We start from the raw sequence: 14,577 nt of genomic DNA on the forward strand, positions 1-14,577 counted from the left end.
TATTCAGGTCTGCAATGACTGTCTTTGATTTATTGTCAATTTCCTGACTTATTCTTCTACCTTAATTATTCAAAATAAATGATTATTTTGTCTTCCACATCATAATTCAAACAAACTCACCTCCAGACTCTGAGACCGAGGACTCTGCTTGTCCCTTTATGACTGGATCCTTAACATCCTGACCTACAGATCACAATCAACAAATATAGGCAACAACACCTCTTCTACGACTATCCTCAAAACTTGTGGCTCACAAGATTATATTCTAAATGCCTTACTATACGCCTTATGTACTCAAGATTATGTGGCCAAATTCAGGTCTAACTCCATTTAAACATTTTCTGATGACCCGACCATTGTGGGTTGGATCTCAAACAATGACAGGACAGAGTACAGGAAGGAGATCGGCAGCTCAGTGGCATGGTGTGATGACAACAATCTCTCCCTCAATGTCAGCAAAACAAAGGAGCTAGCCATCGACTTCAGGAAGTGGAGTAAAGGTCATGTTCATGTGTGCATCAGGTGCTGAGGTGGAGGTGGTTGAAAGTTAAGTTTCTAGGAGTAAATGATCTATCCTGGTACATCCATTTCAACGCTAATGTCAAAACAGCACATTAATGCCTTCACTTCCTCAAAAGGCAAAGGATATACAGCAAGTCTGCAGTGAGTCTTATCAATTTTTGTGTGTGCACCACAGAAAACTTCCTATCTGGATATATCACAGCCTGTGGTGCTGGAGAAGCACAGCAGGTCAGGCAACATCCAAGCAGCAGGAGAATCGGCATTCTGGGCAAGAGACATTCATCAGGTGATGAAGGGCTCATGCCTGAAACATCGATTCTCCTACTCCTCGGATGCTGCCTGACCTGATGTGTTTTTCCAGTACCTCACTGTCGATGCTGATCTCCAGCATTTGCAGTTCTCAGTTTCTCCTATATCACAGCTTGGTGTGGAAACTGGCTGCCCAAGACCATAAGAAATTACAGAGAACTGTGAATACAGCCAAGTCCATCACAAAAAGACGCCTTCCTTCCATTGACTGTGTTACACTTCCTGTTGCGCTGGAAAAACAGCCAACATAATTAACGACTCTCCCAACCCCCGTTATACTCTTTTCCGCTCTCTTTCATTGGGCAGAAGATGCAAAAGTTTGAAAACACGTATCAAAAGATTAACAAAAGCTTCTTCCCTGCTGTTATCTGACTTATGAACAGATTTCTTATACCTGAGAGTTGACCTTTCTCTGCACCTTCTCTCTAGCTGTAACACAATATTCTCCATTCTATTCTGTTATCATTATGTACTTACGTCAGGTATGACTTGTCTGATTAGCACACAATACATTAATTTTCACTGTATCTTGGTACATGTGGCAACAATAAATCAAATCAAAAATAGAAACATTGAAAGCCCATCTTGAATGCCTAAATTCAACCTGAATTTTCGCTTATACATTCCATACCCTAAACTACTCACTGTATGAAAAAGCTTTTCCTTACCTCACATTTGCATCTTGATTGTTTTACAAGTGGGAAAAGTTTCTGTCTATCTACTCTGTCCAGGCCCATCATGATTCCATAAACTTCCATCAAATCTCCTCTGAACTTTCTCAGATCCAAGCAAAAATGATCCAACTTTGCCTATTTATTTTCACAATTGAAGTTTCTCATCCATGGAATCAGTTTTGGATTCTTTTCCTTCACTCACTCCAATGTATTCACATTCTTCCTAAGGGTGCAGTGTGCAGAAATGTACACAGTACTCCAGCTGAGCTTTAAGTAGTATCCCATAAACATTCAAGATACCTTCCCTGCTTTTGTACTCTATGCCTCTATCAAATAAGCCTAGAATACTCTCCACTTTATGAACAGGTCTCTCTACCTGTGCTGCCACCTTTAAAAATGTTCCGGTCCCTTTCCTTATGCACAACCTTTAGAGTAGAATCTTTGATTGTAAACCATCATTCTGTATTGTTTGGATCAAAAAGCATCACATTTCTTGCATTGAACTTCATCTACCACCTGTCTGCCCATTTCACCAAGTTCCTGTGGTCTCACCACATTTCTGAGATCTTAATTTTGATTTCTTCTCTGAACAGAGTTCTCACTCTCTCAATAGCAGCAGTAGCAGCAACTTACTTCTCTCAATAGCAGCAGATCGCTTCTGACCTCCCATCCTTCCTTGTACTTTATTTAATTAATGGCCTTGAACTTACACCTTAATCTCTACTCAATTTTATGAATATTACATCAATAAAGATATTGTGGGTGTCATTGTCTGTTTTATACAGTTGCCCAATTTGACCAAAGTACAAGCTACAGCTAACAGTTCAACAAATAATTTTTTTTCAAAATAAACACCAGTGTAAAATAAATAACCAGTTAAATACTTTCTTGCAAATCAGCCGTCCTTATATTAACTCTTCCAATCACTTGAAATCCAGATCTGTAAACTCATTTTAAGTGGGGTGAATCTTGTAACTGTCCTGAGATAGGAAATAGCGTAAAGTTGCTTGAGTAATCACTGGATGACCAAAGTACACTCGACTCAATATAACATTGAGCCGACAGGCACACAACATCACCAAGCAAAACAGCTTCTGTCATGGTAATGCCCCAACCTCTGGGCTAGAAATTCCAGTTACTTTCAAGTCCTACCTGTGTCGTAACATGTCCCAACAAATTGATGAAAACAACTATCACCAGGCTAACTTCAGATGTCACAACATCCATTTTCCCAACAGTAAATCAACCATGGTTTGAAAATCTTCAGAGGATTACTTCTTAAAAGATATTAAAAGCTTCCTTAAACTCTGTCTTGAACTGTTCTGATTGTTCCAGCCAAAGGTCCAAATGATCAAGTCAGTTGTTTTCTATGAACTTTATTCCAATTAAGTATTAGAAGGTAAACTCTGGACTCCAGACTATTTTTTTAATGATTTAGGTCCCAATTCTTTCAGATTCAACATTCCTCGAACACCATATAATTGCTGTTTGAAATCTGATCTATCCAGGAAAGATCAAATTGAGAACAAACGAGGACAAGCTTTAGTCTCAGATTTCAATACAAATTAACATAATGGACTCTTAATGTGCACAAATTTGATCAGAATCAACAGAATTAACCTAACACAAATTTCACAATTTTATAACGTCTGGATGAGGCAAAAGTTGAACAGCTCACTACTTCAGAACCATCCAGAACTGGCTTCAAACTACAACCCATAAAACAGCTGAAATTGCAATCCATGAGGGGGTTTGCTCTCACCAGTTTTACTCATGCAGGAAGAGAAAGGAAAACCAATAGATTGTCCCATTTTAAAAATGGGAGAAACTGTTTCACAGATTAATTGTGAAATGGTGGAGAACTTTGAACCTAGATGGTAATCTTGTGTTACATGTGAGCATGCAATGGCAGCTTTAAGAAAGAATATCAGCAATGTATGAATTCACGAGAATCACAGATCGTTCTGTTAAAACATGTGTTTCATTAACACAATTTCGCTGTTATGTGATTGATGAATTAATTTCTAAACCATGAAGTGTTGCTTGCTGGTTATAACATGATTCCAGCCCCATGAGTTTATATGGCGCTGCTCTTATATGACTTTCTTATTACATGGGATTGCCTGGGAACAGTACTACCACTTTATAGCAGAACTGACTGTGTATACTTTTTTTCTGACTTTTGATACTGTTCTGCAGTTGAAGGCATGTACTGTACCTTTGAGAGAGAGTGAATGTGTTTTTGCACTGAGAGCTTACAAGCACCTGTCAGATGGCTTGTAACAGTCTCTGAGTGTACTGGAAAATTGGAAATATGTAATATTTAGCTGTGAAGCAGATATCTGAGTTGGTTGCTGTTTTGACAATAATTCCAACTTAGCCAATCAGTTTCAATTATGCCCCAGGATACTAAAACCCAATTGAGTTTGGATTTATTGTTTTTGCCAACCTTGAACAAATGAGACAATCCAATGTTAGGGGTATAAAGAGGCAGGTATTTTGAAAGTTGGACAGAGAGTAATTGCCATCGAGAGAGTAATTGCCAGCAAAACATTCTCTATCAAACGTAGCTTTTCTCGTATGAAACGTCTTCATGATAAAAAGAAAGAAGATGACCCAGGGATACCTTCAGACAGAAGAAGACAAATACCCACGACAACAGCTTCTGTATGGTTTTGAAATTAAGTTGATGCAATTTTTATTGAAACAGTATATTGTTAGAGAGCTGGAGGCAGATAATAAGCAATGAAAAGAAATGGGGCTTAGAGTTGTAAATAGTTTTTGTTTAGGGTTCACTTTTTGAGTTAAGGAATAAATTGATATTATTTTCTTTAAATAGTGGAATTTGGGAGTTCTCTGTCACTCATATTTTAACAGATTATGAGGCGAGATGATCATTTTTGGTTGTTTGGTTTAATTAACAGAAGAATTCACCACTGTATCATAACAGTTTGGGGTCTCAAGTCCATGATTTGGACAGCTCAAGTCCATGATTTGGACAGGTTTAGACAGATCGATTCTGAAATTTGGACAGATTTGAACAGATTTGGGTTATGAAAGATCCCAGCAGATTTAAACACTTGCCAATTACTGTCTGAGATCTTTAAATAAAATGTAGGTGAGATAATTTGTTTAATTCTGGAGGTTGTGGCATTACTGAAAGTAGTAAAGGAAACTCCAAGAAAAGTCAAGGACCTGCAGAAGAGTGCACAGCCCAGGCAGGGGCTGGGTATGAAGTTAGTGCCTGATCTCTATAAAAACTGTGCCTCTGTGGAGAAAGTTTACTCAGAAAGAACAGGGGAGAAGGACAAGAAGTTATAATTTTGTGAGGTGCAGGATCTAATCAGTCTCTAATACCAAGAGATGAACATATTTACACTCTTTCTGATCTGTCACCCAAGAGAGTGGTAATTTGTGGGATGGGGTAGACAGAAATTTTACATTCTCCTGTGTAAGATCAGGTTGGAGTACCAACTCAAGACTGGGGAAGTAACAGTGGGAGTGACTGACAGAGTGCCCGTTCCAGGAATACAGTTTGTTCTTGGGAACCATTTAGCAGAATCCATGGTGAAAGTGGCACCCCTTGTTGTGGAGAAGCCAAATTAAGACCATGGAACTGAGGAGTTAAAAGAAAAAAACCCTTAATATTTTTTCCAGACTGTGTAGTAACAAGACCCCACTATCATAAGTCACAGCACCAAGTAAAAACTAAAGAGAAAGACAAAGGAGTTGAGATTCACTTAGTGGACACCCTGTTTGATGTAATGGTGCAAGAAACATCTGAACAGGCAAAGATTCAAGCAGAAGTGTTTAGTCCTGAAAGGCTGAGGGACTTACAACAGAAAGACAAGAGAATAAAATCTATATATACTGATGGACACGAGGAAAAGGTGTCAAAATGTATTCCTGAGGGTTATTACCTTAAATTAAACATCCTAAGATGCATATGGAGACTACAGCATGGTAGTGCAGAGGAGAAATGGGCTGAAGTGCATTAGATTGTGTTGCTGGTTACATTTAGACATTAATTGTTACAGGTAGGACATGAACTACCAGTAGGAGGTCACCTATGGATTAGGAAGACACAAGCTAAGGTACAAAAGCATTTCTATTGGCCTGGAATTAACAAGAGTGTGGTTAACTTTTGCCGTACATGTCATACATGCCAAATGGTAGGTAAGCCACAGGCAGGAATAAAACCAGCACTTCTGTTGCCAATTCCCACATTTGAAAAATTTTCACGCAGGTTATGATTGATTGTGTAGGTCTCATCCTGAAAACTAAAAGTGAGAACCAGTACTTGCTCACTATCATGGATGTCTCCAGCAGATTTCCAGAGGCAATTCCATTATAGAGTATTAAGGCAAAAAGGGTGATAGAGGAGTTTGCAGCTTTCTTCACATGGTACGGGCTAACCAGAGAGATTCAATCAGACCAAGGGTCAAATTTTACTGCTAGGCTGTTGAAGGAAGTCATTGATATATAGGCATGTAGCACTTTAAGTCAAGTGCTTACCATCCTGAATCCCAGGGAGTTTGGAATTGTGGCATCAGATCCTGAAGAGGTATACAAGATAATGAGTGGAATAGATAGAGTCATTAGCCAGAGACTTTTCCTCAGGGCAGGATTGACTGGTATGAGGAGTCATAGTTTGAAGATATTAAGAGGAAGGTATAAAGGAGATGTCAGAGGTAGGTTCTTTACACAGAGTTGTGAATGCATGGAATGCATTGCCAGTGGTAGTGGTGGAAGCGATGTCATTAGGGACATTTAAGTGACTGCTGGACATGCACATGGATAGCAGTGAGTTGAGGGGTGCGTAGGTTAAATTATTATACTTTACATTAGGATTAAACCTCAGCACAACATCCGTGGGCCAAAGGGCCTGTTCTGTGTTGTGCTTTTCTATGTTCTATGTTAAGAGTGTATTGTCAGGTTTATCTGAAAGATTGGGATAAAGGTATCCAAGTCATATTGTTTGCTATTAGAGATGCCCCAAATTAATCTATTCAGTTTACTCCCTTTGAGTTAATATTCGGATGAAGTGAGAGGGAATTTGAAATTAATTAGAGAGGAAGTGATAGGACCAAAGTCAGAGATCTCACACTTGGATAATGCATCGGAGGTGGAGGAGAGATTAAATCAAGGAGGTGAGTTAGCTAAACAGTACCTGAAGAGGGCACAACATAGAATGAAGCAGGTGGCAGATAAAAGCTCTGAAATTTGGATGTTTTCCCATGGGAATGACATATTAGTATTGTCGCCAGTGGTAGGAGATCCCTTCAAAGCCAGGTTTAGTGGTCCTTATCAAATTGAAAAATAAGTTGAGTTGGGTAAATTATCTGGTAAAGATGCTGGATTGAAAAAACTGTATCACATATGTTATGTGAATATGTTGAAAGTTTATTATAAAGAGAGTGAGAACTGGAGAAACGGGTGTTAGTTACTGCCCTGCAGAGAGAGGGATCAAATCCAGATGTCATGGAGTTTGATGTGTCTCAGAATACATTAAACAAGAGCAAATCCTTGAGGAGTGGGATAAGTTAGTGAACTATCTGTCTCATGAGCAAAGAATCCAGCTGAAAGTTTTGTTGCAGCAAAATGAGGATATATGCAGGAATAAGATGGGGTGGACTCATGCTATTCTGCTTGAGGTAAAAGTAGGGAATGCTATTCTGATTTAAAAAAAAACACCCCTACGGGTTTAAACCATTCAAAAAGTACATAGGCCCAGAATGCTCAATGAACATATCATCGCGAAACGAGTCAGAACGAGTGGAGTTCATGTTAGTTCCCAAACGTGACAGGACCTAATGATTTTGTGTAGACTATCAGAAGGTTTATGCCATAACAAAACCAAGATTGGCAGACTGTATCGAGAAAGTGGACAAGTCAGTTACATCACAAAGTTAGACTTCTTGTGTGGTTATTGGCAAGTACCTTTATTAGAGAAAGTGAAAGCAGTTTCTGTATTTGTAACCCCAAAGGGGCTATATCAATTCAAAGTGATGCCCTTTGGAATGAAGAATGCACCAGCCACATTCCAAAGACTCATGAACAGAGTCTTTATGTCAAACTGTGCAGTCTATCTGGATGATGTTGTGATCTTTAGTGAGTCATGGAAAGATCACACGGAGCAGTTAGCAGACCTCTTTGAACGATTAAGAGAAGCAAAACTGGATATAAAATGAGTATTTTGCATTAGTATTTACTGTGGAAAAGGACATGGAAGATATAGAATGTAGGCAAATAGATGGTGATATCTTGAAAAATGTCCATATTGCAGAGGAGGAAGTGCTGGATGTCTTGAACTGCATAAAGGTGGGTAAATCCCCAGGACCTGATCAAGCTCCAATTCATGGTCCACTAAGCTCCTTATCAGCTTGTTTGAGGTCCTGGAAAAAAGCATTACATTTTTAATTTGACATTCTTTAAGGTGATAGTGACAAACCCAAGTACTCTGGTGCATGGCCTCTCAGGTTTGCTGGATGGAATCAGAGACATTTTCATTTACTGCTGAAAATGAAGAGTCCAGGGTAATCTGCATCAGAATCAGTACATTATCTCATCTTGATTGGTTGCCCTCAGTCTCACAGGTTTATATTCTATGATTTTCAGATGTGCTGCCTGATCTCTTTAGTAAGACAGCAGCAGGCTCTAACATAGCTGTTACCTGCCTTAGTCTCTGCTGCAGGACTCGCATACTTTCTGGATTTGGAGATGCCGATGTTGGATTGGGGTGTACAAAGTTAAAAATCACAACACCAGGTTATAATCCAACAGGTTTAATTGGAAGCACACTAGCTTTCAGAGCGCCGCTCCTTCATCAGGTGATTGTGACAAGCACATGAGGCAGGGTTACCAATACTGGAGTGTTCCGAACAGTGCATTGTTCAGGAGGTCAGATTGGCAGGATGCAGAGATCTGGACAGTTGGCGTTCAAAAGGAAATTGGAGGAATGACAGAAGAAAGTTCATGCAGTAATTTAAAAACAAGTACAAGCATGTTTTAGTCAAACTGGTGCCCTCTTCGCCTGTGTGTATGGATACTAGTGCTAGTTTGTTCAAGCAGCATCCAAGGAACAGGAAATTCGACGTTTCGGGCATAAGCCCTTCATCAGGAATGAGGAAAGTGTGTCCAGCAGGCTAAGATAAAAGGTAGGGAGGAGGGACTTGGGGGAGGGGTGATGGAGACATGATAGGTGGAAGGAGGTCAAGGTGAGGGTGATAGGCCAGAGTGGGATGGGGGCGGAGAGGTCAGGAAGAAGATTGCAGTTTAGGAAGGCGGTGCTGAGTGTGAGGGATTCGACTAAGACAAGGTGGGGGGAGGGGAAATGAGGAAACTGGAGAAATCTGAGTTCACCAGCAGGCTAAGATAAAAGGTAGGGAGGAGGGACTTCCAGCAGGCTAAGATAAAAGGTAGGGAGGAGGGACTCCAGCAACACATTTTCAGCTCTGATCTCCAGCATCTGCAGACCTCACTTTCTCCTCCTAGTTTGTTCAACACCAGTTCGACTATGACAATACATCCATTCTGGGACAGGCTAAACAAAGACATGCACAGGAATTCCTAGAGGCCTGGCATTCAAACCAGAACTCCATTAACAAACACATCGATTTGGACCCCATTTACCAACCTCTCAGAAAAAGAACGGGAAGTGATATCAGTCACCACAGCAACCAAGACACATAATTAGCAAGTGGGACAGACACCAGTGCTTCATCGAAGGCTCACTGATGATGTTACTTGGCAAGGTGACGAAACGTCTGAAAACAAATCTACCATCTCAGCGAGCAAACTTGCAACCTGATCCAAAACTGAGCTACAAATCTCCTCTAAAATTGCAAATTACCATTTCCTTCAACAATATACTCCAGAAAGCTTGAAAAATTATTTGCTATCTTGAGGGCACACTTATAAATATGGTAGTAGTATGATGACACAATCACATCTTTAGGATTTCTACAAAGTAAATGATCTGGGTTAGAAGATAAATACAAAAACAGAGAGCTCAGCTTCCAGCTGCTAGGCTTTAGTTTACTCCACACAGTATCATAATCTACTCAGAATATTTATTTTATCTATTTTCTTCCACACTTGTTCCGTTGTTGATATTTTAATTCTCTCCTTTCTTCTTCATTTTTAATTCTGATTTGTCTATCACTTTACATAATGTATAAAATACTAGCTCTTATATTATACAAATGGTATCTTGTCTGGGAGGTCACCATCAGACCTTTGAAAATGAGAATAAAGCACTGAACCTGTTCCCAAGCACTCAAGGTACATAAGGATTTGGAAATCAGTATTGACGGTCCACAACAAGCCCTGAGCCTTAAAACCATCGCAGATCATAGCTCACTGGAATAAGAGACACTTTTGGTGCACTGAAAAATACTCTGAAAGGCACAAAAACAAACTTACCCCTGCAACGATTTTTAGGTATATATTAATTTTACTGTATTAATTTTTAAGAGAGTAAGAGAACATTCAGTTTAACACAATTTCACCCAGTTCTTAAACATTTAATAATGCATCCATTTCTATTTCACATACCTACCCTTTCTTGGATCATAGTCCAGCAAACTGGACTTTTGTCACATCCATAGTTTTAATATCATGTACCTGCAGCACACACACACTCTTTGGCAGTTGCTGTTTTTCTTCAACACAGATTAACCTCTATACTGAGTTTGGTTGAGGGTGAAGGAATACAGAGAATGTTGGAGAAATGCCAGTTCTAAAGGAGCCTCATACTTGATTCAAAACATTAACTCTATTTCTCCCTCCAAACTTGCTAGCAGAATGGCTGAATTTCTTCAGAATTCTCTGTTTGTTTCAGATTTACAGCAATCACTGTATTTTGCATTTATTCAAGTCATTGAGGTAAAGCTGGAGAATGATTAAAACATTATTTGAAGCATCGAGAAGATGGGTGCTATGGAGGTCATGTCTTGCTGGGATGGGGAATACTGAGGTGAGATATCCTACGGAGAGTTGATTACAGTCTCTTATTTAAACAATGATTTAGGTTTTGCTGACAATATCAAATTCTGTGGGAATGTTGAATGGAAGAAGTCATTGCTGGAAAAGCACAGCAGGCCAGGCCGCATCCAAGGAACAGGAGAATCGACGTTTCGGGCATGAGCCCTCCTGAAGAAGGGCTTATACCCAAAACATCGAATCTCCTGTTCCTTGGATGCTGCCTGACCTGCTGCGCTTTTCCAGCAACACATTTTCAGCTCTGATCTCCAGCATCTGCAGTCCTCACTTTCTCCTGGAAGAAGTCATTGTCAAACACATGAAGTACAATGGAGAGGTAGGGATCTAAGTTGTGGGAAAGACTGTAAATGCGTTGCTTTTTCTGCTCGGAAAGGGGACCTTTAAATGGGTATCTCATAGAAGAATCAACATTGTTATGGAAATAGAGATCACAATTCTTGGATGTTACTTAACATTAAGATGAGAGTGGGGTTAAAGGAACACAAAATTCAAACAAATAATAAATGTAAGGCTAATATTACCCAGAATCAAAAAATCACTGACCAATAAGTTAAGTGTGTACCTATTGCCCTCACCTCACAACATAGCTTTGCTTTTTGACGTTTTTGTCCATGTCACAATATTTCCCAGTAAATCTCATTGATCCTTAGACATTTTTTTATTTCTCTTTTGTAAAAATAGCGTCATTGAAATAGCTTCCAAACAGCACTCGTGACTTGGCACCCCATAAATCTATTCAAGTGTTTGTTGATAGGGACTACTGCAAGGAACAATTTCGGCCCCAAATTAATTAGATGAGAAAGGATCCCTTTCAGAGAACCCTGCACTGGGGAACCAGCTCCCAAAAGATAGAACATTATGCTTTGGTGAAAGAAATTAATATGAAAAATATGCAAACTTCCAGTTGCCTATCACTTCAACACATGGTGCGGCATGGTGGCTCAATGGTTAGCATTGCTGCCTCACAGCACCAGGGACTCAGGTTTGATTTTAGCCTCGAGCAACTGTCTGTGCGGAGTTTACACATTCTCCCTGTGTCTGCGTGAGTTTCCTCCTGGTGCTCCACTTTCCTCCCACAATCCAAAAATGTGCAGGGTAGGTAAATTGCCATAGTGTGAGGTGCATTAGTCAGGGGTAAATATAGGGAATGGGACTGGGGGGTCACTCTTCAGAGGGTTGGTGTGGACTTGCTGGGCTGAAGGACCTGTTCCCATACTGTAGAGAATCTAATCTAATCACACCAGACAATTCCATGGCCATCATCTCTGCCTCAGGCTTGCTGCAGTGCTCCAGTGAAGTGCAGCACAAGATGAAAGAAAAGCACCTCATTTTCTGCTGGGGGACCATGCAGCCTTCCAGACTCAATATCAAGTTCAATAATTTTAGGGCTTGTGCTCTCCCACGTCCTTAACACAGCCCTCACATTCCAGACCTTGTTATTACATAGTCTGCTGAAACACACAATCCATTTTTAGCCACTAACAGGATCCACTAATAGCTCCTCGCTGGGTCATTGTTCACTCCTTTGTCTGTCCAACTGTTCTTCTCGCTCTTTGGGCTCGATCTCCACCTTTCATTTACTCCTTATCCTCTTCCCCTACTCTACCTTCTGCAAAAATCAGGGCAGGACTTATACACTTAATGGTCAGGTTCTGGGGAGGGTCACTGAACAAAGAAAGAGATCTTGGAGTGCAGATTCATATTTTCTTGAAACTGGAAGTGCAGGTAGATAGGCTCGTGGAGAAGGCATTTGATATGTTTTCTGTTATTGGTCAGTGCATTGAGTACAGGAGTAGTGAAGTCATGTTGCGACTATATAGCACATTGGCTGGGCTGCTTTTGGAATATTGTGTGCAGGTCTGGTCTCTCTGCTATAAGAAGAATGTTATAAAACTTGACAGAGTTCAGAAAAGATTTACAAGGATGTAAGTTTGAGCTACAGGGAGAGGCTTGGAATGTTTGAGCTGGAAGGACAAGTTGAATAGACTGGGGCTATTTTCCCTGTAGCATCAGAGGCTGAGGGGTGACCTTACAGAGGATTATAAAATCATGAAAAGCATGGATAGGGTAAATAGACATTTTCTCTTCCCTGGGGCAAGGCAATCTAAAACTAGAGGGCACAGGTTAAAGGTGACAGGGAAAGATTTAAAAGGGACCTAAGGGGCAACTTTTTCACATATACGTAACTCTGGAATGAGTTGCCAGAGGAAATGGTGAAGGCTGGTATGATTACAATATTTAAAAGGCATCTAATGGTTACATGAATGGGAAGGGTGTAGAGGGATATGGGCTAAATGCTGCCTTATGGGTTTAGATTAATGTAGGATATCTGGTCAGCATGGACGCGTTAGACTGAAGGGCCTGGTTCCGTGCTGTATATCTCTATTAATCTAAGACTCTATGACTCCTGAAATTGGCAGCGAGAGGCATTGGCTGCAGCGATGGCAGACCAGGGACTGCTGGCTGCTATAGGCCCAGAGCAGGGACCTTGCAGTGACCTTGCGGAGGTTCTGGAGGCGTATTTGTGACCACAACCAATGACGATGAACTCTGCTTGAATACGTTCTTTTTATTCCTTTGTACCTCAAAATGGCACAGGATTCTGGCAACAGAACATTTTCATTTGTTCTTTCACAGCCTGTCCCTTTGAAGCATAATGATAATTCTAACATATAGCGAATTTCAGTAATTCTGGCTGACTTGGAGGTTCTGGTGTTGGAATAATTCTGGGGATATTCTCAGGCTGCTGCAAATTCAGATCTGCAGACCAGTGGAACCTGTTATTCAAAATCCTTCTGCTTGTTTAGCCAGAATTCTGGGATGAAATTTTTTTCTCATTGCCTTATCCCACAGCCTCTGCTTGTATTTAATGTTACCTTATAGAAGAAGGGATCCCGAGATGCTGTCAAATCAGAGATTTGTTTTCCTGCTTTGCAGCCTTCAGAGAAAAGAAGCCAAAGCTGTTTGGTTCGGCCAAACACACCTTCGAAACCTTCTTGTTTCAGGAATGCACCACAAAGTGTTACGGACCAGACCAGTGAATCATCAACTGCTACTGAAAAACCAAAACTAAATTCCTGGTTCAGTGGGAGTTTGACCCCACCCATTGAGGCTGCTTCTCTTGTTCCATGAACTTTCTTAAAACAACTCCCAAGGCCTTACATGCTGTTTATTGGCTCTGAGTAAACCAATTAGCACCTCTGTCTCCACCTTTCTTTGTGAAAAAAAATACCAGGTCAAAGTTCACCTCTTCACATTCCCCTGTTAAAAAAAATCCATCCATGTTCAAAGATGTCTTCATTTTAAAAACCTTAAGCCTTACCTATGCTACAATACAAGTATATTACATTTACTCAAAACATGCAAACTTTCAAGTCTACAGTCCATTTCAGTCCATTTTTCTGCCACCAAATGCTTCCTCTTCCTTCATCAAGGTTCTGACAACACATCGGCAATTACATTCTTTCATTTTAAGATTTTCAAACTGAATGGCTGCAGTAATAAGCTCCATCTAAACTGTCCAGAACTTGTATCTTTAAAATTTTTCAAAAACTTTAAGTGGTTATGATCAGTATATACAATTTGTCAGGCACCATCCATGCAATACAAATGTTGAAATGTTGTAATGCCAACACCAAGCTCAATCGTGGAATATTTCTATTGACGATTATTCAATTTTCTAGAAAAGATCCAAGGGGTCTTTCTATCTTCTCATCATCTTCTTGCAAGAGTACAGCACCGACACTCTCATCACTCGCATTGATGACTTTGCATAATTAGGTGTGGCTAACACTGAGGCAGTGGTTAATGCAACTTTCAGGCTGTCAAGTGTCCACTGAAATTTTCAACACTGCTTCAACAAGACTGTCAGTGGAGCAACCACACTACTAAAATTCAGTGTGAACTTCTGACAAAACCCACTCAATCCCAGGAATTGTAGTCCTTCCCTCTTCATCAACGGTACGGGAAACTCCCCAATAACCTTTGTTTTCACATCCCAAGGGACCATCTTTCCAAGTCAATAACATGGCCTAGGATTATGACTTGGGCTTTTACAAATTCACTCTTA

General features: G+C 40.3%; 1 protein-coding gene across 4 annotated transcripts in view; it reads right to left on the reverse strand.

The window, feature by feature from the left end:
- LOC132829994 (amine sulfotransferase-like) overlaps positions 1–13,619 on the reverse strand; it is a 30,877-nt gene extending 17,258 nt beyond the window's left edge. Inside the window, exon 1 of one of the 4 annotated variants that reach the window (XM_060847447.1) lies at positions 13,385–13,619. Coding sequence is in view for 1 of the 4 variants with exons in the window: in XM_060847445.1 (XP_060703428.1) it covers positions 10,062–10,080 (19 nt within the window). In the remaining 3 variants the exon portion in view is untranslated. Of the gene's footprint in view, positions 1–2,657; positions 2,702–10,061; positions 10,185–13,384 lie in introns of those variants that run through there. The other 3 variants (XM_060847445.1, XM_060847446.1, XM_060847448.1) reach the window with 3 other exon arrangements.
- Between the last annotated feature and the right edge of the window lie 958 nt (positions 13,620–14,577).

Source organism: Hemiscyllium ocellatum, chromosome 30, assembly GCF_020745735.1.
Source record: "Hemiscyllium ocellatum isolate sHemOce1 chromosome 30, sHemOce1.pat.X.cur, whole genome shotgun sequence".
NCBI classification, from domain to species: domain Eukaryota; kingdom Metazoa; phylum Chordata; class Chondrichthyes; order Orectolobiformes; family Hemiscylliidae; genus Hemiscyllium; species Hemiscyllium ocellatum.